The sequence below is a fragment of the Heliconius melpomene genome, chromosome 1, assembly GCF_056956725.1.
Source record: "Heliconius melpomene rosina isolate 202511_hmr_F chromosome 1, ASM5695672v1, whole genome shotgun sequence".
Lineage (NCBI taxonomy): Eukaryota > Metazoa > Arthropoda > Insecta > Lepidoptera > Nymphalidae > Heliconius > Heliconius melpomene.
The window spans coordinates 12,507,748-12,532,950 of NC_140389.1; the positions used below are offsets into that span (position 1 = coordinate 12,507,748).

General features: G+C 31.8%; 1 protein-coding gene across 1 annotated transcript in view; it reads right to left on the reverse strand.

Moving 5' to 3' along the window:
• Positions 1 to 25,203, reverse strand: part of LOC146541511 (neuroligin-4, Y-linked-like) — a 47,023-nt gene that overhangs the window by 14,212 nt on the left and 7,608 nt on the right. Inside the window, exons 2-6 of the mRNA XM_085187101.1 lie at positions 5,205 to 5,260; positions 4,765 to 5,120; positions 4,369 to 4,586; positions 2,064 to 2,222; positions 575 to 763 (exon numbers count right to left, since the gene is read on the reverse strand). Of these exons, the coding sequence (XP_085043227.1) occupies positions 575 to 763; positions 2,064 to 2,222; positions 4,369 to 4,586; positions 4,765 to 4,955 (757 nt within the window). The 5' untranslated portion in view covers positions 4,956 to 5,120; positions 5,205 to 5,260. The remainder of the gene's footprint in view (positions 1 to 574; positions 764 to 2,063; positions 2,223 to 4,368; positions 4,587 to 4,764; positions 5,121 to 5,204; positions 5,261 to 25,203) is intronic.

Consider the following 25,203-nt stretch of genomic DNA (forward strand, 5'->3'; position numbering starts at 1 on the left):
TAATTAAAATAGTAATTACTAACAGTAAGACTAATTATCTCCAATATAAGTGGATACGCAAGATATAATTCGCTTTTAAATACTTCGCCAAAATATACCTGATATCAACATTATAATGACTACATTAAGTGACGAAAGGTCTAAACAAGGTTCTCGACATAAGAGTATAATGAAATCTGCCATAGGCCGGTCTAATTACAAACAATGAGAGGGCCATGCATCATTCGTGAACAGCGGCTATTCGCGGTCTCGGCAGTGGCGATTACAGAAAGCGTAGACACGAAATTTTATTTCATTGTATCCTTTTTGGAAGAACAAGGGACTTTTTGATAATTAAAATCCCTAAAGGCTATTATTATATTATATTAAGCATATAAAATTGTTGCTTTTGAAAACCATTCTTCTTTTGTTTGGTTTAATATAAATGGAATATTTGTATTAAATTAAAATTATAATATACGAGTATTATAATTTCACGTACATATAGTCGAGTTTCAATTTTGAAATATTAAAAGTTTATGTGTCAATTTTAAAAGATGGCGATGAAATAAAGTTATACAATTAATTATCTAACCTCTAGCAACAGGAGATACAGCCAGAAAATTAGCAAGCGCAGCACCAGTTCCATGTCCCATCAGTGTAACTTTTTCAGGACTACCTCCGAATGCTGGAAGGTTTTCTCTCAACCAGTGCAATCCCGCTACTAGATCCATTAGCCCGAAATTCCCCTGAGCCGATCCTTTGGCCCCAGTCTTAAGAAACCCTATGAATAAAAAATATAAAACCCATCCATAACAATATAATAGGATACAAAAAAAAATCAGTATAAAAGTGGCAGCCCATCGGTCAACGGAATTATAACCGATATTTTATTCCAAAAACGCTAACTCTTTCGGTACACGGTAAACGTGATGATGTATTACATTGTATATATTCGGGTAATTCACAACGAAGCGTCAATTTGCGGACGACGCCGTCCACAACTCCTCACACTCCTCCGCATCAGCTATCTCTCAGTACTATCTGACATGCCAATTTCCATATTAATTAATGAGTAAGATACTGTTGCCGTAATACATATTGTCAAGGCTTTTGTCAAACCTAATATGTGATGTTGTACGAGTTATTAAATTGATTTGAACGTTTCAGTCGTTCACATAATACATCATTTCACGCTTCAGTTCTAATAATGGTGAATGCTGACTACTCTCGTGCTACATGAATTTTATGTTCGTCATTATTTTACTGAAATTAATAGTATTATTAAGCGTCTAACTGTAAACGCGACGGTAGTGGATTCGTTTCCCACTCAGGAGAATGAATTATTATTTATTTACACTTCTTGGCTCTGGTAACAAGGAATATTGTGCGGCATTGAGTTCACGCACACGCAATGCCTCCAGAATTGAGTAGAAAATGGAGAACGGAGTGTCTTAACACTAGGTTCCGTCTCCTTACCCTGCTGTGTGCGAAATACAATACAGCGTGAAGCTGATTTTTTTAACTTAACTGAAATTAGTAGGTACTTAACTGTGATACATTTTTTAAAGCCTCTTTAATGTTTTTGAAGCTTTTTGTTATAAAACAACTACCGATACAATTAAAGTCCCAATCTCGCAGTCCATGTCCAAATATTTTCCGATTATTCATGTAGCAACGACAATAATTACTGTTAGTCGCACTTTCTCCACTAGAAGCATGTCAGATGTACATATTTACATAGATAGTGTAGACATTTAGATAGAGTAGACACCAATGTGACAAAATGAAAATATAAATTTAAATAAATATTATATTTCCTCGAGTGTAGATCGAACTCACAACTGGTCGCGCTCGTCGTACAGGCACACTTATGCCCCTGCGCCACTACTGGCCTCAATAATATTTATTTACACTTAAAATTTATTAATCTAACGTTAGAAAATAGTAGTTTAAAATGTAAAATACATAGTATATATAAAAAGGATGGATTAAAATTATCTAGAGTATGTTAGCACGATGCAAATTTGCGTCGGCTTAGTTGACTGGGGAAGATTAATTACCCTATCAAGTGTAATACTTACCCAGTACACCCAATCTAAAGTTAATTGTAACCACTATGACGTTGCCGTGCGCTGCGAGCGGCGTGCCGTCGTATGCGTTACCGGAGCTCCACTCGTACGACTCACCGTGCACAAAGACTAGGCACGGGATGCCTGCACTCTCACTTTCACCTTCAATACCTGTGTAATGGAATTGTTATAATAGTAAAATCAAATTTAATTTGTTGTACCTTTAAATTCAAAAAAATAAAAGTTAAAACATTTATTTAAAGATATTCTAAACACAATTATATATACACTAAGACAAAATACATTTTATACGTACAGTAAAGAGGTCAAAAATAATTGTTGTAAGCAATCCCCAAAACATAATAAAACAATTTCTTGTGCTCCCAAATAAATAATATAATATGATTTTTAGAAGATATTCAAGATGAAAAAGTAGCTTTCGCATTTTGCTCCTATTAAAACAACTCTATTGACCCAATTTTAGGTAGGCACGGTAAATCATAATATTTATTCGGAATGTAATTTAAAACAACCTACAAACACAATTTTCTCAATTAACTTACTTACTTAACTAACTTAACTAAGCATTATAACGTACCTAAATAATATATCGACAAGTAAAAAGCAAAATCTTAACCCTCCTGGGAATTTTATCAATTTATGTTTAGCAAAATTTTAAAACACGCCAATTGAAAACCATTTAATCTTATTTCCATTCAGCCGCTCTAACAGTTTTAAATGAAGGTGAGCAATATGATAATAGTATTTTAACTTCATTATTATTCAAACGTAACTAAAAAAGCTATTAATTTATCAGCATCCATTTGAGTTTAACTTTTGTATTGAAATGTTAATAGAATTTTCTTTGCTACAATAAAATTTTTATAGAGAGATATTTATGAAGAAAACAAATAAGACTTTGAACAGAATCATTAATTAGAATCGTTCTTTGAGTGAGGTCTTCATTGTTCTTCCAGCCCCAGACGGTGTGTTGATACGTTGCTTAAGGAGACCTCAGCCTCACTTCCGCACTGCTTGCAGGGGGCAATATGCACTGCAATGCACTACGGAATTGAGGCCTCGGCGCCCTTTCCTTTGCCTTTTTCCCTTCTCGTATATATTTCTCAGTGGTACTTGCTTTTCATTTCTCACATATATACAATTATATATATTTATAATTAATTTAACAAACATATTCATAACGTTAAACTATAGACTATAAAGAAAAAAGTAACATCAGCAAAAAGAAAAAAAAACTTATTTATGTCTTAATAACTTTAAAACAACGTACAAAATATTAGTCTTACAAAATTTTCTACTACATTTATAAAACTAATTCCATTTGTGCCACTCACACAAAATAACGACTAAATGAATGAATAATACGTTTTTACTCTACAATAGGATAGTGTTGCATATTTCAAAAGCGGCTTATTTAGCGGACAGAGAATTTGTGGTGAATGCTTTGAATAAATAACGAATAACTGGCGAGGATTAAAGGGCAGCCGAAAGCTCTCTCAATTGCTGCTGCCCTAACAGAAACATTTCAATTAAAATATGAACTTTTTATTTCAACAAGGAATAGCGTTACGTTATTTCATATATACGGTATACGGTGGTTTTACATTTAGGTATAGCGAATGATAAATAAACTTAGAGATTTTTTAAGTATTTTTTTTCTCATTAAGAGAAATAAAAATATGACATTGTGTAAGTTTAGATTTTTATCTTAGTTAACAACTGCACAGACTGTCGTAGGAGGCTCAAGGAGACTTCCGATGTCTAAAGCTGCACGGATCATATATTTTCCTTCCGAATGATCACAAAAATAACAAAGAATTTTCTGTGGTTTTGTGGACTCGCAAAAGGCGTGTGACAGAAACTATGGGATAGCCATGGTACAATGAGATCATCAATGGAGATCATTCAGTCTACTACATAGGAGACAGCATAAAGACTTGTTTTCAAAATTATAATATACCTTTTTGAAATTCTTGTATTGAGCTCTTGATTTTGATACCTATATTGCGGTATTCGAAACAAAAATATTTTTTTACTAAGTCCAATAGCGTCCTACAGCCGCCATATTTTTTTTAACGTCACCGATTTAAGAACACTTGGGCTGCTCAAACGATACCTCAATTATGTAAGTCCGTTCAGCGCTTCTGGATATTTGAGGTAATAAAGAATATTACGTAAATACATACAAGATATGCGCGAAAAATATGTTTAACCTTTCCTTAACAGTCGGGACTAAAAACGCACAAAGTATTTTATAACTTTTATTTATATATAATTAAAAATCAAAATTACTTACCATTGACAGGCACATAGAGATTTACATAAAGGCAGTCTTCACTTTGATTGGCAAGCGTTGGAAGTAGTCGCTCAAGCTGGCGTATTCGAGCACGTGGATGTGACAATAAAGCTTCTTCGCGAGGTGAAGTTGTCGGGGGTACTTGAGGACACGCAGGCCCTAATGCATCTGCCAAACGCGTTGTACGCCACTGCGAAGGCGTCACAGGCGGCATGTACCTGTTGGAACAATTTATACATTCTTATTGTTGAGTAAGAAAACTATACTCCGTTTCTTTCACGGCATTTTCAATAATTACTATAGTTATTTAAAAGTTATTGTTAATATATTGTTAATTGTTGTTTGTAATTGATTTATGTCTAAGTAATCAACAATTAATGTTGTTGTTTTATTGACCTGAGACTGCCGAGAGGCGGAGTTGCGTACGGAACACCCAGATACGCCTCCACTTGGGGATGTGAATGCACAACGATCCCTCGCAACGGTCCGTACTTGGTGCGTATGACGCGTGTGCTGTACTTGTGCGTAGAGAGAGCGGCTACGCAGCAGACGAGCCACGCGTACAGCGCGGCGCGGTCCGCGCGCATCACGCGCACGCGCACGCGCACGCGCACTGGCCGAGCGCGGGCGCAGGCGACGCGCCGCCGGCTACGCGCGCGCACCCGCGCATCACGCGGCCTGCCCTGCGCACGCGCACCGCCCCTTCCGCCACCAGCTCATCTTAATAACTTTTTCTCACGAGCTCGCGGCCACTGTCAATAAATATTTGTATCAAATAACCAACTAAAAATTATGTTTGAAATAATATGAATGATTAACAATGTTAAATAACTTACCCAAATCATGCTTTCTCTTGACTTTTGCCATTTGATAGAGCGAACATTAGCTTAATCTGTAACAATATATAAAATACATAGATTGATTAGTATGAAATTACATTGAGCTTTTAGCCACACATATGATGTGATACCATCGAACCGTATATTTAAGGACACAAGAGTGTGAAGCGTAGGTTGTGAGTTTCGATTCCCATTCAAGGAAATGAAATATTTTATATTTTCATTTCTCCACTCTGGCGCCGAGAGAAAAGCGCGAGGTCCGCCGGTCCACTTGACACGCAATGCCTCCTGAATTCAATGGAAAGTGGAGAACAGAAGTGTAATAATATTATTGCATAATTTAATTTCAGAAATATAGTTACAAACAATAATTGAAACTGAAATATTTATATTAATATAATATTGCTTAGTATATTAAGAAATATAAAATAGATTTGCTTATTTTTAAGTTTATCAAAAGGTTTACATTTTGTGGAAAATTCACACACGAACAAGTATACAATTATTTAAACAGTAGCTATTTTCATGAACAAATGATCGGAGCTAAAAAGGTTCGCGTAACCCCCTTTAATGACACCTTAGCTTTATTAATTTGAAGAAATTATATTTGGGGTGTGTAATTTGATTACGAGGCCTTTTTGGCTTTATGGTTTTTAAAATAATAAACGTAATGGGAAGTCAAACAAGTTGACTAAAGTATAATTACATATTTTTTAGTAATTAATTTCCTTATGAGCATGAGTAAAAATTTATTTTACTCTCTAATCTTTCTGTCAGAATAGGGTAAGATGTAAGTAAATACAACTTTGTATTAAAAGTTTGAATTAAAGTTTACTCGGGAAACAAGGAAATTATTACTACAATAGTTTTATTTATTTCTTTTTCTTATTACATTCCTATATAGCTTAAAGAAACTGTGAAGAAATATACTTAAACACTTGTTTGAAGAAGCAAACCTATAACCCCCGCGTTTAATAATTTAAGAGTAAGTAAATTCACTTCACTTTTTAGTGTACATACTCTATATTGCAATAACAATACGTTGCCATTACGTAGACAATAAAAATACATTTATAAAATAATACACACTAATAGAATATACAATATACACAGATATGTTTCCTTTTTTGTTAAAGCTTTTCTACCGTAGACTATAAATATTACTGCAAGATTAAAATTTGTTCCAGTTTAAACTTTGTCTTTCCAAGCACTCATAAACTATATACAGGCGTAAGGAAAATTGGACGTGAAATTTGACCGACGCCGGTATGGTTTCTAATAGGCACTCGGGTCTCGACTCTCGAGATATTAATCAAAAAATAAATTTATGTTTCACAAGTTGAGATTGTAGTACCTATACCGAAATTTTATAACTGGGTAATAAAGGATATATCCTATCGACGAATTAACTGTGACATTAATTGTAGTTCATTGTCACATGTGGTGGGGGTGGTCAATACCTATCTAGATAACCCCCACATAATACGTTCAGTCGTAGTTCAGAAAATAATTTTTGTATAATATTTTTTTGAAAAAGTATTGCTTTATAAAATTATAAATCACATTTGGGTTTACCAATACTGATGCATCGTCAGGTGTTCTTCACCAGAAGTTCACCAGAATATCTAAGGGCACATTAGAATCTAACGAGCGCAAAGTCCATAGTTTCACTAACACACAATTATGCATCCCAGGGTTTCGTCGCCTACCTTCAGGTGTTAGTAAGGAACAACACTAACTACTAACTACTAAAAACTAGTTTAAAATAAACTAAATTACTGTACCTAATTGTTATCTCATCAATTATCATCGTAGGACTTATTGATCTCAAAGTTAAGAATCATGTTTTCGTAAAGAAGGCGTGATAACTCCGCAAATAAAAAGATTTTTTATTTAGTTTTTTTTTATATTTAGATCAGTAGCCAGCCAGTATCAGAGGCTGTGCAGCAAAATGTGGAACGACAACAAAGATCCTGCGTGTCACGCTAGTGATTGATGTCCGATCACCCTCGCTCTCTTTGTGGGCCGCTTGCGTAACCAAATAAGCCTGTAAATGCCACAGCCCCACAATAACACACAAACGCCATAGAAAAGTATCGAGACTGTAATCTGTAAAAAAGTATTTAAAGAACATTTCAACAAATTAAACTTCAAAGGAAACTCTCATTTTGTAACGCTAATAACTAATACTATTATTATGTTTAATTCTATAGTAATGTCACTGGTGTAGACTTTAAAGACATAAAAAATATTATTTACTTGACAAAGTCCAAACACAAGCTTGAATGCTCACTAAAAGTTCACATTATTGGCTAATTCTATTAAGGAGTCTGATTATATTCTAAGTGAGGGATTTGTAAACGTGTCAACGCCAATTTGCGGTGAACATGTTAATCTTTTTCGGGTTGATCGAGCCGCGCGTGACACGTCACGCTCAGATAACACGGCGATTACCCGCTCCGTCCTGCGAGCGTGAACCCGCCTGCAGTGATCGATCACTCGGCTCTTAACAGATTTACATACGGGATGCACTCCTTAAGTATGCGCATGAAAATTAAGGCGGTTGGCAAATGCTTCTTACACAATGTTTCAAATGTTTGAAATAAATGTGATATGATATATCATTATTCCTTTACGATTATTCCAAATTTATTTTATCTAAATGCTGTTTATCTGTCTTATAACAAATGAATATTAATTAGCAGTTTATTTTCTACTCAAATTTAGTTTTTAATTATAGTCAAACTTTGACATTTACTTGTACTTAAGCTCGTGTAATTACGAATTTGCGGAGTGACTTATTACGCGAAATTACCGACGATTCCGAATGTGTTTTGATAATCTAACTCTTGTAATTCAACGCGCAGGTGTTTCTAAAGTGTTCATTAATTACGTAAGAGTAGAAATTTATTTCAAGTAACTTAATTGATAAATACCAACAGACTTGTTACGGCGCGGTTTCATTAAAGAGAAACGCATGCTCATGCTCTCCCTGTAACCAATTAAATTAATGGGTACAACACTAGCGGCGAACGGATGAGTTGCTTCATGAATTAACAACGACGACGTATGGAAAAACCAAATTATTTTTTTCAGCTTCACGTTGAACCTGGGAACAACCTCCTGTTAAGGCACTCCGTTCCCATTAAGACGTTTGCGTTCCTCACTTTATGCCAAATTCTGAGGAGATTGTGAGTTGAGTGGCGGAACTCTACGCCGCGCTGCCTCGTTTGCTAGAGCAAGGAAAGTGAATATACTAAATAATTCATTTCTTTTATTTTCCTTGCGACCCTGCACTACTTACTGAGTCCCAAAAAATATCAATTTTCATATACAATCAATCAATCAATCAATATACAATCCACATACCACCTAAGAGTATATCTTTATGTTATTTCTACTAAACCCTCTATCTTTCTGTGCCATTTCCTAATGAAAAAAACATACATTGATGAAGACGTATATAACAGAAAGAGTCATTATAGCCAAGTAATAAGTTATATCTTAACTAACGAGCAAAGAGAGCGATTAAAATTGGCGAATGCGGCCGGACAAGTGGCGGATTGCCGTCATCAATCACTGGCAGTCCGCTCCAGAGCTTTAATGGCATCGCGCATCCTCTGTTACCATCGACAGTTCTTACAAACTTTAGTGTATCTAGATCATGTTTAGTCTATATAGTAGATACAGCTTCACGCTTCACGCTATATCCCGCATATAGCAGGATACTAAGAGAAATCTAGTGTTAACATACTGTTTCACATTTTCTGCCGAATTAACGAGGCATTGCGTATTGTATGGAGGAACTCAACGCCGCGTTTTTTGTCATTGAGCGAAAAAATAAAATATTCATAATTAATAATTCATTCCCTCAAATGGGAATCGAACCCACCACCGTCACGTTACAGTCACACGCTCGTGCTTCTGTACCATCGCGGTCTATTATATATAGATATAGTATCATATTAAATAAATTAAAAAAATACATCAATAAGTGTTTAGTTTTGATAACTTAACAAAATAGCAAATTATACTTTTCCTACACTAATAAAAGCTCAAATCACATCACCATATTTTATAAATATTTTCTTCCTTTTCAAATGTCTGGAAGCCTTACATATAAATCGGGTAATGAAAACAAGACATTATTTTAAAACAGTGAGCAATCAGCTTTATTTTCTTCATACTAATTACCTACTGAATTACTTTTTGTCCTATAGAATTTCGCTATTGGAACATTTTTTATTCATCCATTCCTATACATATATACTGAAATACAACTTATTCAAATTCAAATTCAAATTCAAATTTCTTATTAAACTATATGTTAATTGTCGGCTACAGTTTTTTTTCCGTGGACCTATTTTTTTTTTTAATTTACGCTGTATCTCGCACACAGTGGTAAAAGCAGAGAGAACCTGGGAACCTAGTGTTAAGGCACATTGAGATACTGTTATGGTTGTTGATCCATATCTTCAACTTTTATATATCTTTGAAAGATTCTTAACTAGTTAATCAATTTTTATTAAGAACACAATTAATTATTTCTTATAATTTAGCTAGACTACTAGGGGTCTACATCAGTCGTGGAAATCTTTGAAGTCCAATATAGCCTGGATCCTTCCCAAGCCTAATAGTTATATAACAAAAAAACATTTAAATCCGTCTAGTAGTACAAATAGACTAAAATGTAAATAAAATTATAGCGTAAATATATTTGCCAAGAGTAATTTGCATTTTAAAGCAGTCCCTCCATGTCGCCAAAGTGGTAACAGTTTTTTATTCAACTCTTATATACTAGGGTTTTAAAATACAACAGTTAAATAAACAAAAGTTAAATAATTATCCTGTTTTTATTAATTTATCTGTCAGTAGAAGTTATTATTATTATTATATTAATTTTAATAATCAAAACACATAACCCGGTGCTATAAATAGTCATAGTGCAAAATAAAGCCCTTCGTGAACGAGTCCAACTCGCACATGGCCTATTTTTCTTCATAGCTTTGTGGAATGTAATACATAACTTTTATGAGAAAACTCAGATTTGTTTTGAAAATTAGAAAACTTAACATGTTTAGCATGAATAAAAAAGTTAGTTTTCGTATTTTGATTTACGAGGTAATAATATGAAAATTTTATCCAGTGGGCGAAAGAAGAGCGTTAAGTTTTGTTATGCATTAACAATAAATGTATTTTCTTCATAATTTTTAAGAAGTAATAATGTTTTGATAAAGAGAAAATTTTATTGAAAATATTATATAAAAATATTATGTATAACAAATACATACATAAATAATTAAAAAATAGATGTTGAAAAAATTAAATAATTACTCTTAATTTATCGTGAAACGTTAGAAAATAAGGAGATAGATGTTCATATACCGTGAAAAAAAAATTGGTTATCGAAGCTTCACGCTGTATCCCGCACATACCAGGGTAGGCAGAGAGAATCTAGTGCTGAGATATTCCGTTCTCAACCTTCTGCCGATTTCTGGAGGTATTGAATGTTGAATGGCTTAGCCCGACCCTAATGGAATATTAAAGAAAGTGACAGTGTCTAGTGACTTGAAGAGCGATACTACCTATTCATATCTTCTTGAATGAATACAACCATTCATTTTTAATATCTATCCCGGTTTCTTAGCTAACATTTGCTCTAATAGAAAACTCTAACAATATTATTTCTGACTCCTTTTCATTCTAGTTTCGCGAGAAATTAAGATATATGATATTTTGATTGCTTAACAAAGCAATAGAATTAAAATCACTCATTTCGTGAATTATATTCATTTAGTGAGAAAACATTCATAAATTCTAAATTAAATTAAATATTTTATTTTATTATATATTTTCTTGTAAGGTTGTGTAGTATAGCGTACCTTCATCGCTTTATTCTTCATGAATGACTTTTTAGTGTGCGAGCACGTAGAGCGTACTGTCATACGTGTCATGCCATTTTAACGGCAGTAGCAGACGGGAAGCCATAGTTTTATTGAAACTGAAATGTCAATCACCTAGAAAAAATCTACATTTTACTTAAAAAATATCCGTCGGAGGATTTTTTAAAACTAAAAGTTGGTGGCAATGGGTTTGTTGCTAAATGTTATAAAAAAAACTATACACATAAAATGAAAAATATTATATTTCAGTATTGAAATAAAGAACTTTCCAAATACAATCAACTGAACTTCTGTTTGAATATTTGATATTATACAAAATTAATAAAACAAATATTGTTCTTTTCCTAAAGTTGACCATTTTTTGCTTTCAACAAAATATTTCAATAAAAAAGCCTTTCCTCTAATAAATATGGTCGGACATCGACAGGCCATTAATTATCCTTACCTTTATAAAATCATCCATATTTTTATATAAAAATAAGCAATTCAATTTTCTTGTTGACTTGTAAAATAATTTTGGTTCACGAATAAACTCTATAAAATATTATTCTTTTCTACTATACTACGGTTTATTTTTACAGTATGTTTTATATCTATGAGGGCCAATGCAATATTTGATATTTTTAAACGTATCTAATATATTAAATATTTGAAACAGTTTTATTTCCAATTGAAATAAATAAAAATTAGATCGATTTCTTATTAATATTATTTAATATACTGCATATTTTGAAAATCTTTTCAAGAGCATCTATTTAATGTAATCATTACCCATTATTTTCTATTTATAGGCAATGTGAATTAAATTCATAAATTTATTTTGGTGCCTCTACATTCTACTGTTTTATCTATATTATACTCTTACTAAAATATTGTAATCAATTAGCAAACCACAGTAGTATTCATAACATAAATTTTGAATCATATAAAAAAGCTCTCCCTGCCCTTGATGCAAATAGCGAACCTCAACGCCGTACTTCCGCCTTGATACCAGAGCAAATAAACAAAAATATTAATAAGTAAAATAATATATATAATCATTCTCCAAGTGGGAATCGATAACCCTGAGCTACGACGGCCGCAATAGTTAATACTTGACATATTCACATCCTTCTCTGGCAACTGTGCTCGACAACCATGAAACAAAATAACATAAAGCAGAAGCAACGTTGGCACTTAACTAACATTAAATACGTCTCGTGTAAGCATGTAGCGTTTAAAGAGTATGAAATTGGGAAATGTAATAAATAGTAATAAACAAAGGCAGGCACCCACGAAAATAGTTGTTGGGAGTCTCGTAAGGGATAAGGGAGTCGTTCTCTATCATCCGCCCGATCGAATAGCTTGTACGAAGAAATGTGAGGCTATTAGAAGTGGTACGCCTCGCCTCTTCGAGCACCCTCGGACGCTGTACATAAACTAGATTATCTCGGTGACCCGCTCTCGTCAACAGACTTGTGGTCCCATTTCTCTAAGTTTATGAAGATATTTGAATTAATATAATGTTGCAAGATTGATATTAATGTTCATAGCCGTATGCTGGTAACTGTGTAATTTATTGTATGTAGTAACCTATAAAATATATTTGTCAATAACATTTTTGATTGCTTGATATCTGAATGACACATGAATATTTAAGTTCATTTGAAATAAATGGTTATGGCTATTAAATGTACTAATTGGACATAATAAATGTTACATATTAAATGTTTTATGGGACACGAATAGGATAAAAATGTTTTTTTTATTTCATGACTAAATGTAGACCGCAGTTTCTGTTTTGTGTAGACTTAAATTTTCACATTATTTACTTTTGTCACTTGTCATATTTACAGCTTATATAATGAATTATATGTGCATGAATAATTAGGATATAAAATATTGTCTATAACACTAAAGAACTTTGAGCTATCTTGGACTTATAAGACGCCATTTTCATTAAGATCATATCTTACTTCTACATCAGATGTTTCAGATCTTTTTCTATAATAAAAGGCAGACTCAGATTATTAAAAGGCTATTACTATAGAAAGATTTTAATTAAATTACAAAACAGAGATTCATAAAGATACATATTGTTTAAATCTCATGTTTTTAAATTTCACTGATTCATATTCCATAGTATTCCTATTTCATTGTTATATTTGCTGTACTTTTTAAAATTTTAATATATGTATTTTTATTTCATTTATTTTACCTATCGCATTTATCCGGATATGAAGAGAGAATCTAGGAATAAAACTATGCGAGCTCCAGTCGACATAATTATTAGGTAGGTATATTTGAAATAATTTTAATATAATTATTCTCCGGAAACCTAAATTGAGATGGAAATCTAATATGCAACCATCGACGAAACAGTCAACTATGTCTCTGCACTACTACAGCCTCAATAATAAAAATATTATATCATCTAAAGAGCATCTCCAATCTTTCATCTAAAGAGATTCAGAAGAAAAATTACAAAATGTTGGAATTTATGTTAAAAGCAGATAGCTGTTTGTCTACAGAATAAAACTATTTCGTTAAAGTAAGAATTTGCACGAGGCTCGAATACCAACAGGAATACGACAACGGGCGGATAAGTCGGGAATACACATAAAATCAATTTAGCAAAGCCTCTAAAACGCTTTGACCCCTATAGGGACAGGCACGTAAGAGTAAAATTTTACTTCAAGTTAAATTTCAAGATTAGAGTGTTAGAACAAGAATTAAAAGTAAATATTTGTTATACTGTTATAAATCTTGTTTAATAGTCGTAAAATATTTCTATAAATAGTCTAAGCTTATACTAAGTTTTGTCATGCAAACAGTTACTTTGAACTTCAAAATTCTTTAACTAAGCTGGAAGACCGTAACTCACTTCTCTTAAAATCTTTTATTCAGTGCTAGCTTATAAAAATACTTTTAACGTCAAAATTGTCACGAGTTGAAGGTAAAACTTTCCTGTGAAAAAAATATTTTCTTTGAATTTATGTATACTGCAATTAGATTACGACTTCAATATTTCCTAAGAGACACTTTTAAAAATTCTGTGTCACTTTCAGGAAGACAATCTATGAATTTACAATAAGTAATAAGTTTTTGGAAACCAAGATATCTAAATCAACCATGTTTCATTTATATTGTATTTTTTTAAAAAAAACCTTAATTTTATTTACATGACAAAAAATATATCGTTTTTGCAATTAAACTTATTAGCATATAGTTTAACCCTTGTTTATGGTCACCGTAGCTGTTTTGGTTTATCCCATATTCTTTACATAGTTACACACTCAAATTCTTATTACATTATTACTCGTTACATACAAACTATATACCTATCCATACATGAATGTTTTCTATATATTTTCATATATACAGTGAAATCTCTAAACGATTGATATGTAAATAACACTTAGTGGAAATTGCTCACCTAACACTTGTTTACACTTTCTTTAAGTAACTGTTCTAGATTGAACGTATATACATATTACATATGTATGAGCTCTAGACGAATCGATCGACTCGACTGGATATAAATAGTTCAAGTTACAGAGCCTCTATATTCGCAAACTCGGAAAACGTATCTTGACCCAAAGCTGGCTAGAATAAATATAGGACGAGCATGCATGCTGCACGTCTAACATTGTTATAAATAGATTTTATTGTTAATATAGATATTATTTTGATATTCTCGCCCTACCGTATTTCGTAACCTACCATATTTACATCACTTAGCTAATTCTAAGATAAATGTAATATATTTATTGTAGAATTTGTTTGTGCCCCTACGTCGAGACTGACGATGAAGCTTGAAGTTCTTCAATCGAAAGGATTAGCCGGATTAGCCTGTAGCCTCATGATTTTGAACCTTCCTTTGTTTTTTTACAAAAAATAAATTCGAATATAAAAATAATTCAATTATAATTTTCATTTCATCATTTTGTAAACCCAGTACCTAATATAATATATAATAATTTAATATAATTATTAATTTAAGAATTAAAATAAAATACTAAAATGTAGGTATTCAGTAATAATAAATTCAATGCCCTACTAATACAGGGGTACTGCAAACAAAGACCATAAATATCGGGGTGTAAACGCAAACCACGCCTCGCCTCAGTTATTCAGTTCTGCGCTGTAATCCATGATTTAACCAAATTCCCATAGAACATGACTTATTCTATGGCTTTATTATGCCGCGTTATAAAAGCCTTAAAGTAATAAATATATTTATAGTCAAAAACATTATAGAAATGGAGGTCAAATACGACTATTCTTACCAAGTCTATTTATAATTATTATTATATTGTCAAGAGAAAATCGGTTTTGTATAGAAAATATGTTATTGGTTTTTAAATTATAAAAATAGTTTAAAAAGTAAAAGTAGTCCCTTATAATAAAAGTAGTCCTTTAAATACTTAAGTAGACTGACCAAATTAATTAATTACACTATAAGTAGTTTGCAATTAACAAATAAATATAGATATATCGATTCTTAAAATAAAAACAATCTTAGATATGACAAGCTATAAGATTTTAAATAGCCCCTCACTGATAAGTTATCATATGATATGATTACTTTGAACAATACTAGTTTATGCCTATCATTTATTTCGGAAGGGGATTCTCGTTTTGTGGTTATTGCGGTACTAAATATAACTACTATCAATATAAGTACATATCCGTGTTTTCACATATATATAATTGAATATAGTTGTAAGTAAGCTAATAAAGATCTGAACAACGTGAGTCTAAATAGATATTAATACATATATTTAGATTTTAGTGTATGCTCTATACATATTTTATCCTATTTAAATATGACTTAACCTAGCTTCATGCTGAGCATTCCTAGAGAGGTAGTCTCTACATGCCTCTTTCATAATCATATTTGACAGAGAATTGTTGATAATATTATTAAATAACTACTACAATACTATTCCTAAATAATATCTAATTTAGTAATGTAAAATTAAACAGTGAGAATTGTTAAACAACGAAATCAGTGAGAAAAGGTAAACGAGGCCAGTCGTCGCGCAAGGGCACAACAGTTGTGGGCTCGATTCCCACTCAGGAAAATGAAATATTTAATATTTTCATCTCTTCGCTCTGATGTCGAGGGAAACACGCAATGCCTCCAGCAATCGGCAGAAAATGGGCAACGGAGCGTCTTAACTCCAGTCTAGTCCTCTGCCTACTCTGCTGTGTGCGGAATAGATAACGTGACGCTAAAGAAAAAAGATAAATTAAACCAACATACACTTGTATTGTTTTTAGGTTATAATAAATCTAAAAAATATAAATATAACAAATCTAAAAAAATCATATGTAAGTACAATCAAGTTAAATAAACATGACAAAATATCGTGTGTGCAAAGTAGCTATCAAATAAAGTGAAGCTATCATATAGATATAATACAATTCATACATAATATGTATATAATAATATATCTAATTATTATCCAATGGATATCATATTATAATGCATTTGTTATACACGAATACAATTATAATGAAATTAGTAGGCTCTATGATAAATAATTAATTAATTTCTGTTGAGTAACGTAAGCTACGTTTTCCTCTAAATCCTATATCTTATAAAACAAAGTCGCTTTTCGTGTCTGTCTGAACTTTCTAACTCTTCTTCTTCTAAACCACCCAACGGATTTTTATGCGGTTTTCACCATTAGTTCGAGTATTTCTCAGGGAAGGTTTATATATAGTTTATTATTTGTACATTCTTATGTAAATTAACATAAATACGATAAATGTGTCTAAAGTCCTACCCATTGAGACACTTTCGCGCATGCGCTGCTTTAATGGTAAGTACCACATGAAAATAATGTACTGGAGTATTGTTCCTCTTAATAAGATCTACAAAAAAGTCCGCGAGAGCATATTTTTATCTTTTAAGGATAACGTGTAGTGATCATATTTCTGTCTAAAAATAGTAATTTCAATATATTTTTTATTGTGAGGGATATTTTTCCATAATGGTATTAATCCTTATCCTTTAAAATACTTTATTAATTTTCTACGTTAAACGAAGAGAAAATTTGCTTTTTACACTATTTCGAAATTGCGAATAGTTTTAGAGAAAAACGCATTTAATTGTTGACACTTCACGCCGTTGACTCATCAGCTGTGCCGACTTAAGTTTTACTTATCCCTTACTCTCAGCATATAAATAAGTATATTAGTTACGTTGGCCATTTAATGTAGATCAAAATTGTCTTTTACTGTTTTTTCATTTTAATAAGTACTTTAGAAGTTGTTACAATATCAAAACATCCTTGCTGCGAAACGCGCCCCGCGACGTTTTGCTTATACAAGCGCGTCATGAGCAGTTATCGGTGGTCGCCGTCGTCACGCGGGCGGCCCGGGTTCGATTCCCGGCCGATGCATTCTATTTAATTTTCCTCACAGGCAGCCACGTAGTGCTTGCTTTTCATCAGGGACAGAATACCCTCTTCAGCATTAACCACAAGCTCGAAAAAAAAACCCGCCCGCTATAGAGGCATAGCAACGAAGATTTAGATGAGTTTGCACGTATTGGATAATTGGAGTTGAATGTATTATTTCAGCGCGATATATTTGGTTTCATATTTTTTGTAGTAGTTTGTTTATAATTTCTTCCGTTTAAAAATAGTCATTTAACTATCTAAAAATAGTCATTTAAATATATTTTAATAAGTACTTGAAAAGATTAGTAGCACAGATTTAAAATTACGATACCTACTAAAAAATCCTTGCCGAGTAAAACAATTGGAAAATCCTTATTGGAACTACGAAAATGCGGGTTGCATTAGACTTTAATTAATTTTCACATTATCTTAAGTGCTTTGCAAACATACATTATATGAATAATCCAGTAGGTAAAGCGGGCGAAGCCGCAAGGGGGTCGCTAGTAATATTATAAATATGAAAACATTTAAAAATTATATATTTTTCAATGCTTTCATACTTTTAGAACAATGGGTAAAACCTTTTTATCAATATGTAATGCTACATTATCTATAAGTCAGTTTTTCTACAAGTGTGTTACAACATACAAAATAAGCAAAAAACTATTTTACATTTAAATTTACACTTTGCATTAGCAAAAAAATAAAATATTAACCATACTTTTTAAAATTTTTGTATGACAAAACAAAAAAAAATTGAATCATAAACATTGAAGAAATAATTTTAAAAATACACATTTTATTGTAGGAATTATTTCAAAAATAGATATTTTTGTATTTATTTAAATCAAATGTAGACGTACTTCAAACAAGTAAAAATATTAAAAATAAATATTAAAGATATCCTCCTATAATACATACAATACATTCATATGTTCATATATACAAAAACAGACAAAATATGAGATAATAAAAACAAACAAAATAAAACGAAATTGCTATTGCTTAATCAATGTTAATCGCAATCGAAATAGCCTTTTCCCAATGCACAGTTTACCGGTGTTATCCGTGAAAAATAAAAGTCAGTCGCGTAATTACAGCGGGCAGTTATACCGTTATACCGTTATACGCGTCGAGGGCATCCCCCCCACTGTGATACGCGACCGCCACGCGCTATTTAACCTGACCCACCACCGACCACCGACCACCGACCAAGATTACAACTTATCGATGCACATTATGAATACTCGTATATGGTACATTGTACAAAGGCTGTTTAAGCGATTAAGCGTTTATATAATATGTAGATTCATATTTATAATACTAGTTTTAGATTATTTTTAATAAATGTATTTAAAGTGTAATCTATATATATAAAATCGAAAGGTCACTCACTCATTACGAAATCTCAGAAACTACATGTACTAGGAATCTCAAATTTTGCATAGGAGTTATTTATAGGACGTAGGTGCTCGCTAAGACGGGAATTTGCAATATTCGACTTCTAAGGGGTTGTTTTTGGGGTTGAAAGTTTGTATGAAACTTCGTTACTACAAATGCTAGTAGTGTCAAATTTTGCATGGACGTCACTTATAGGACGTAGGTACTCATGGAGACAGAAATTAATAATAACGTAGTTCACGCAGTCGAAGCCGCGAGCGGGCCGCTAGTTATACTATAAATGCTACTGTAATGTTATTATTGTGTTATATTAGCAGGGTAGGCCGAGGGAATCTAGTGTTAACACACTTCATTCCACACTTTCTGCCGAATTTTTCCAGGCATTGCCTGTTTACTGACGGAACTCAACGCCGAGCTTGTGCCTTGGTGCCGGAATGAAGAAGTGAAAATAATAATTTATTCCCCCGAGTGGGGATCGAACCCGTTACAGTCACACCCTTGTGTCCCTGCGCCATAACAGCATTAATTAAACGGCTGCGTTGTTATTTTATGATTGTTTATTTTTGAAATAATAGTTCTTTAACTATGGTGTTTCGAGCTATACGCTCGTATAACAATTAAATGATTTTCGTAAATGCAAAAAAAAAGAAATTCTCTACCATTTTAAAGGTATATTACAGTACACACATACCTATATGTACATAAATGTTCTAGGACGAGATATCTATGGAAACATTGAACCAATTAAATTTATTCAAATGCTACTTCGTAAATCCCATTCCCAAACTGTACCTAATAATTGAATACGTAAATAAGCGTTCGGTACGTAACCGGCGATATTCATTAATCCTCGTGATTTAAAGTTCAATCCACAGACACTTTACATGGTGATTGGGTCATTTTCACAGAATGTTCATTCATTCGAAACGATTAGTGAGTTGTATTAGATTCCCATCCACACTTCGCTAAATGTATTTTCGGTCTAAGTGTGAATGTGAAAGATAAAAACTAATTTGAAAATGTTAATTAATACGAAAAGAGCCAAAGCTTTGAATTTAACATGTACGTAGTTAAACAGTATTTTTTTTGTATTTAAAACCAGTACTCTCAACATATTGTCACAAAACACAAAAGACGGGATTAAGGATAGTTTCCTTTGAAGTTGTTAGGTGCAATGGTCGTTCTTTGAACAAGCATTCGTCAAAGGTAAAAAGGGTCACAGACGTCAAAGATAAACGAGGTTTTATTAGAATATATAACTCAACAAATTGTCGGCATTAAATGAAGAAATCTAACTTTCGTACTTTAACTTAATAAAATTTAAGTAACGTAGGTATGCAATAGGTTTATGTATGTTCATATAACATTTCTACGTAAATTATAGAATAAGATACTGTAAGTTAAACGCAAAAATATTAAGAAAGATTTCCTTTTTCTTTGTGTCTATGACTGATATTTTTCATTAGTTGTCACTCACGTGTAGTTGTTACCCTATCTATTCAGAGAGAAAAATAACTTTATTTGCAGTAATATCTAAAAATATATAAATGTAAATAGTATTATTAATAAGAAAGCCTTGATTTATAATAAAATTTAAAGTTCGTTCAAAATTTGTTTGAATACGACAGTTTAAAGTGAAAGATGATTACGAACATTTCTTAGTATTTAAATACAAGAGATTTTTCATTGCCACTCAAATCTAAAAAGACGGAAAACGACCGCTTCCCGCACTCGTTACAAGAATTCTTATAGCGGATATTGCCTTTTCTTTTTTCTCCTCTAATAAGATTAAATTTTATTAATGAAACAGAAAATGAAAATTTCCACAAAACAAAAACGAAATTCGCTAAATAACTTTATGCTATTTGTCTTCGTAATGAAGGATTCTTTAGGGTACTTCCCCTTGCAATAGGTACATTCGTTCATTTGAAATATACCTATTTCATAGCTTTGGACTTTGATAGAAATAGCAATTACAAATTAATTAACGCTATAATATGAAAATTTCTTTTGGTAGAGTAGTAACTTTATTATTTGTATTATCAATAAAACAATTTACACATACGTCTTTGGGCCTTATTAATAACATAGATTATAAACATTTTATAATAATAAAGACCATACTGTCATGATCCATAAATAACTTCTTGTATAATCTATTATTATTATTATTTCGTCTCTTTTTAAAAAGTACTAACTGCTATCCTACATAAAAGTATAACTTTAAGTTTTATTAGCTTTCTCAGGCAAATTATCTAGAATGAAAAAAATATATATAGCTTAGTCAAATTATAAGAGAAATTACACCACAGTATTTATTTATTTCCCTAATAGGCATATCATATAGATGGTACTTACTTCTAATCAACGTAAGATATAACATACACATTACGTTTTATACGTACATTTCAAACAAAGGACCCCATGTTTCCTCTTTGTATGCCGTTACCCTTTCTCAATGCCGTACTATCTTCTTCGATAATCGGTTCGCTCGTTAAGCAAATGCCTTATCAGGACAAATCTGAATATTGTGCTCTCTGTTATTTGAAATCTCCTAACCGTACATTACGCCATATTAGAAGGAAAATTATAACTGATTATAAATGATCCCAAAACACTTCTAGTAAATTCATTAATAAAACATAAAGATAGACCATTATCGTTGAAACTACATTCTTTATTCTCGGAAAAACTATCTGTTGTCTGTTGTCTGTCTGCTGTTGTTTTACAATGATTTTAAATATTTTTATATGTTTGTTAGAGCGTTTACGTAAGCTAATCTCAGAAACGCCTTAATTGATTTCAATTCAGTTTTCACTATTGCATTTTTGCAAACTTCCCTTAACAGTAAGTGTTTGCTTTATTTCAATCGCTACATAAATAAATGGTTACATCAATATGAAATGTTATATTCGGCAAAGTTGCTATAAAATAAGCGCTTAATAAAAAATATATATATTGAAAACAAACAACTTTCAATTTTATTTGAGTGTATATTTTTAAATGTCCAATTTACGATACTGCCTATATACGTATTTAGTTAAAGTGTCATGGCGCCACCATTTATACGCCTCTGGTGCCATAAAACACTTGCGTATATTCAACTTTCAAAGTAAGAAATAAATAAATTTTCTCTTCGAGCCATGAACAAAAGTATCATTCCATTTTCTCAGCTGTCCTTATCTCTTTAAGTTTTATTATGATGAAATGTTCATCATTCCTAAGTGGTATTTTATTTTAACCTCTACCGTACTTGCCCCTGAAAAATATTTCTATCTCAGCTTAGATGACTGGGAACAATGAAACTAATCTCTATATCTACTGAGGACTCGACGTCATTATGAAAAACAATTCTTTTCCGAGTTAATAATAGTAGGTTTATTACTTTCTTAACAATCGTCACTGATCATTATTATTTGTAAGTCAAAAATCCTGAATCTTTTGTTTGTGTGAACAAAAGAGCGTTGAATGAGGCCATTTCTCTGTTGCTCGATTAAAAGCCATGCCTTCGATTTCGGTCGGTCGATCACAGGGTACTCGACAATGAGACTGTTTGAGCATAAGCGCATCGAAACATGTAGCCATCTGTCGACCATCCTTCCTTTTCCACAGATTCACTGTCGTATGCATGCCAATCGTTTCCATACACATCCGTAAATACCAAATTGCTTAAAATGAAATGACACGTAGATTTATATAATATAACTAAATAAAATATTAATTAAAAAAAGCTATTTAAAATAAGTTTTATTCGAAAGTAAGGCCATTTAGTTATTGCGGCCTATTTGAATTAACAACAATAGTGAATAAATGTTATTGGAACATGTCATTAGAACTGAAGTTGTCCAAATTATAAAATTCCAAATTTCACTTCAATCGGACACTTGGAATTGGTTCAAATTAGGCTTGCAAGGTTTCATATACACTTTTGACTGATACGGCAAGTGAAATAAAAGGTTGTAATATTTAGGAAACTACGACCCTTAATACAAATAGGTAATGCTTTAATGCCGATGAAATTCCCTAATTTAATTAAATATCAGTAAACAATAACGACGCAATCTGTAATATAAAAAGTTATGAGGGTCTGTATGGTACCTATTTATTAGAATGTTATTACGGCAATAAAATTACTCGAGACAGCGAAATTTTAACCACACAGTTTATGAATATATGAAATGTTAAATTCTATTTAAAATAATGATATTTGTAATACGCGTATTAATATTTTGTATATTTAAGGCGCGCTCAAATATACAAAATACATTAAAAAAAAATATAAAATTGAAACTAAATAATACTACTCTAAATTCATAAAAATCAGATTTTTTATATTTTTAAATACATCATATTCATCTTTTTGTGTTAGAACTATATTTATTTACACTTAAAGACTATTTTTTTAGGCAATTCAGTAGGCTCATTCAGTGGGCAAGACCGCTAACTTAATATGACATTTTTGAAAGGAGATAATTCTTTAATTTTTTAGCATATATAAAAACAGTGTCTCAATACAAGCCCTCCACCCCTCCTCTTGCCCTGCTAAGCGGGAAGAACATGGAGTTTGAAATAAAAACTTTCTGGTTTTACAGAATTCTCGTTTGACTCGTAATGAAATTGCTCGTTCTAATGAAGCTTAAAACAATTCACAGTCGCGCCGCGGGCGTTCGATGTTTTGAATAGCTTCAAAGATGCATTGAAAACAAAAACAAAGTGCTTATTTAGAAGTTTAATATCATTCATATTAATCAACTATAAACTTTTTAGTCTTTCAATTTTTTTGTTACTTATCGATAATACTTAAGTAATTGTAAAAGATGAGCACTGCTTTTTAAGCATTGATTCTAATTATTATTATCTAATTATAAATATTTGTCTTATTTTATTTGTCTCTGTTTTTATTTTATTTTTACATTACATTTAAATAACATAAATATTCAATATACGATTTGAAAGAATTAAAATATAGGAAACTAGACCAGGTATGCAACTCTTCAAAATCAACTTATCAAGTATAGCCTAGATCCTGACCAGGCCTAATACAACAATAAAAAGTTTAATTTAAATTCATTCAATAGTTTAGAAGAAGTATGTACCTACGTGTATAAATAGACAGACAAAAAATATAAAAATCATAGATTCATATTCTATTAGTTTTATATCTCCCTTCATTGTTATTTCAAAAATATATTTAATGTACAGACATATTTTTTTTACTGCTTTACTATACCTCGTACAAATGTAAATTTTCTCGGTCTGATTCTTTTGATTATGTTGTGAGCGGAAAGTCACTAGACTCGAAATACGCAAGACGTAACGATGGAATCAAAGTCTTTATTTTCAAGGTTTATATTGAAAAATACGACATAACAAAATAAAATAGAATAAACTACCTTATTTAAACAAAATAAAAAGATAGAGCCCATCCATATCATTAGAAGAATTGTTAATTATATTTCTCTGTACTTTAGTTAAATTTCAAAAGTGCGTAATAAACATAGATGAAATTACTTTAACGATAAACATTATTCAAGTTACTACTGTATTTTAGAATGTTTAAGCCTTACTGTGATAATTAACTTAACAAGTAAATAAGCTGAGTTTTGCCTTTATACGTATACTATTTTGGTAAAACAAATGAACAATTTCCCAAAACAATACTTTGTAAACTTAACCCTTAAAATTAATAACGAGAGTTAACTTTAAATTATTGTCTTTAACTCAGTACGAGAATTGTGTTAAAGTAATTAGATAGTAAATATTATAAACAATCAACATCACTCTTTATTAAATATTTTTTATTAAATGCGATAATTTTCGCGAGCAAAATTAAAGGATAGCCCAAAAGTTTTTTTTAGCTGTATCCAGCTCACATCAGGGTAAGTCCCTGCTATGTGTAGGAACCTGGAATCCTCGTGTTATGACACTGCGCTTCCCTTAAGATATTTCCGTTCCCCACTTTCCTCCCAATTCTGTAAGCATTGCCTTTTGAGTGGAGGAAAACTCAACGCTACGCTTTGCCTTGTTACCAGAGCGAGGAAATGAAAATATTAAATATTTCCTTTCCTTGAGAGGGAATCGAACCAACATCCTGTCGCGTTTACAGTCTCACGTTTTGTGCCCCTCAAAGTATAATTCTATACTCATATTTTATATATAAATAGAAAATAGACATTTTTCAGAAGCTGTTTTTTAATCTCAGTAATGCATTTTTTGGAATAAATTTATCCAAATGTCAGATTTTGATATTACATAAAAAGACATAAATAAATATACATACCTATACCCAAGCTATAAATA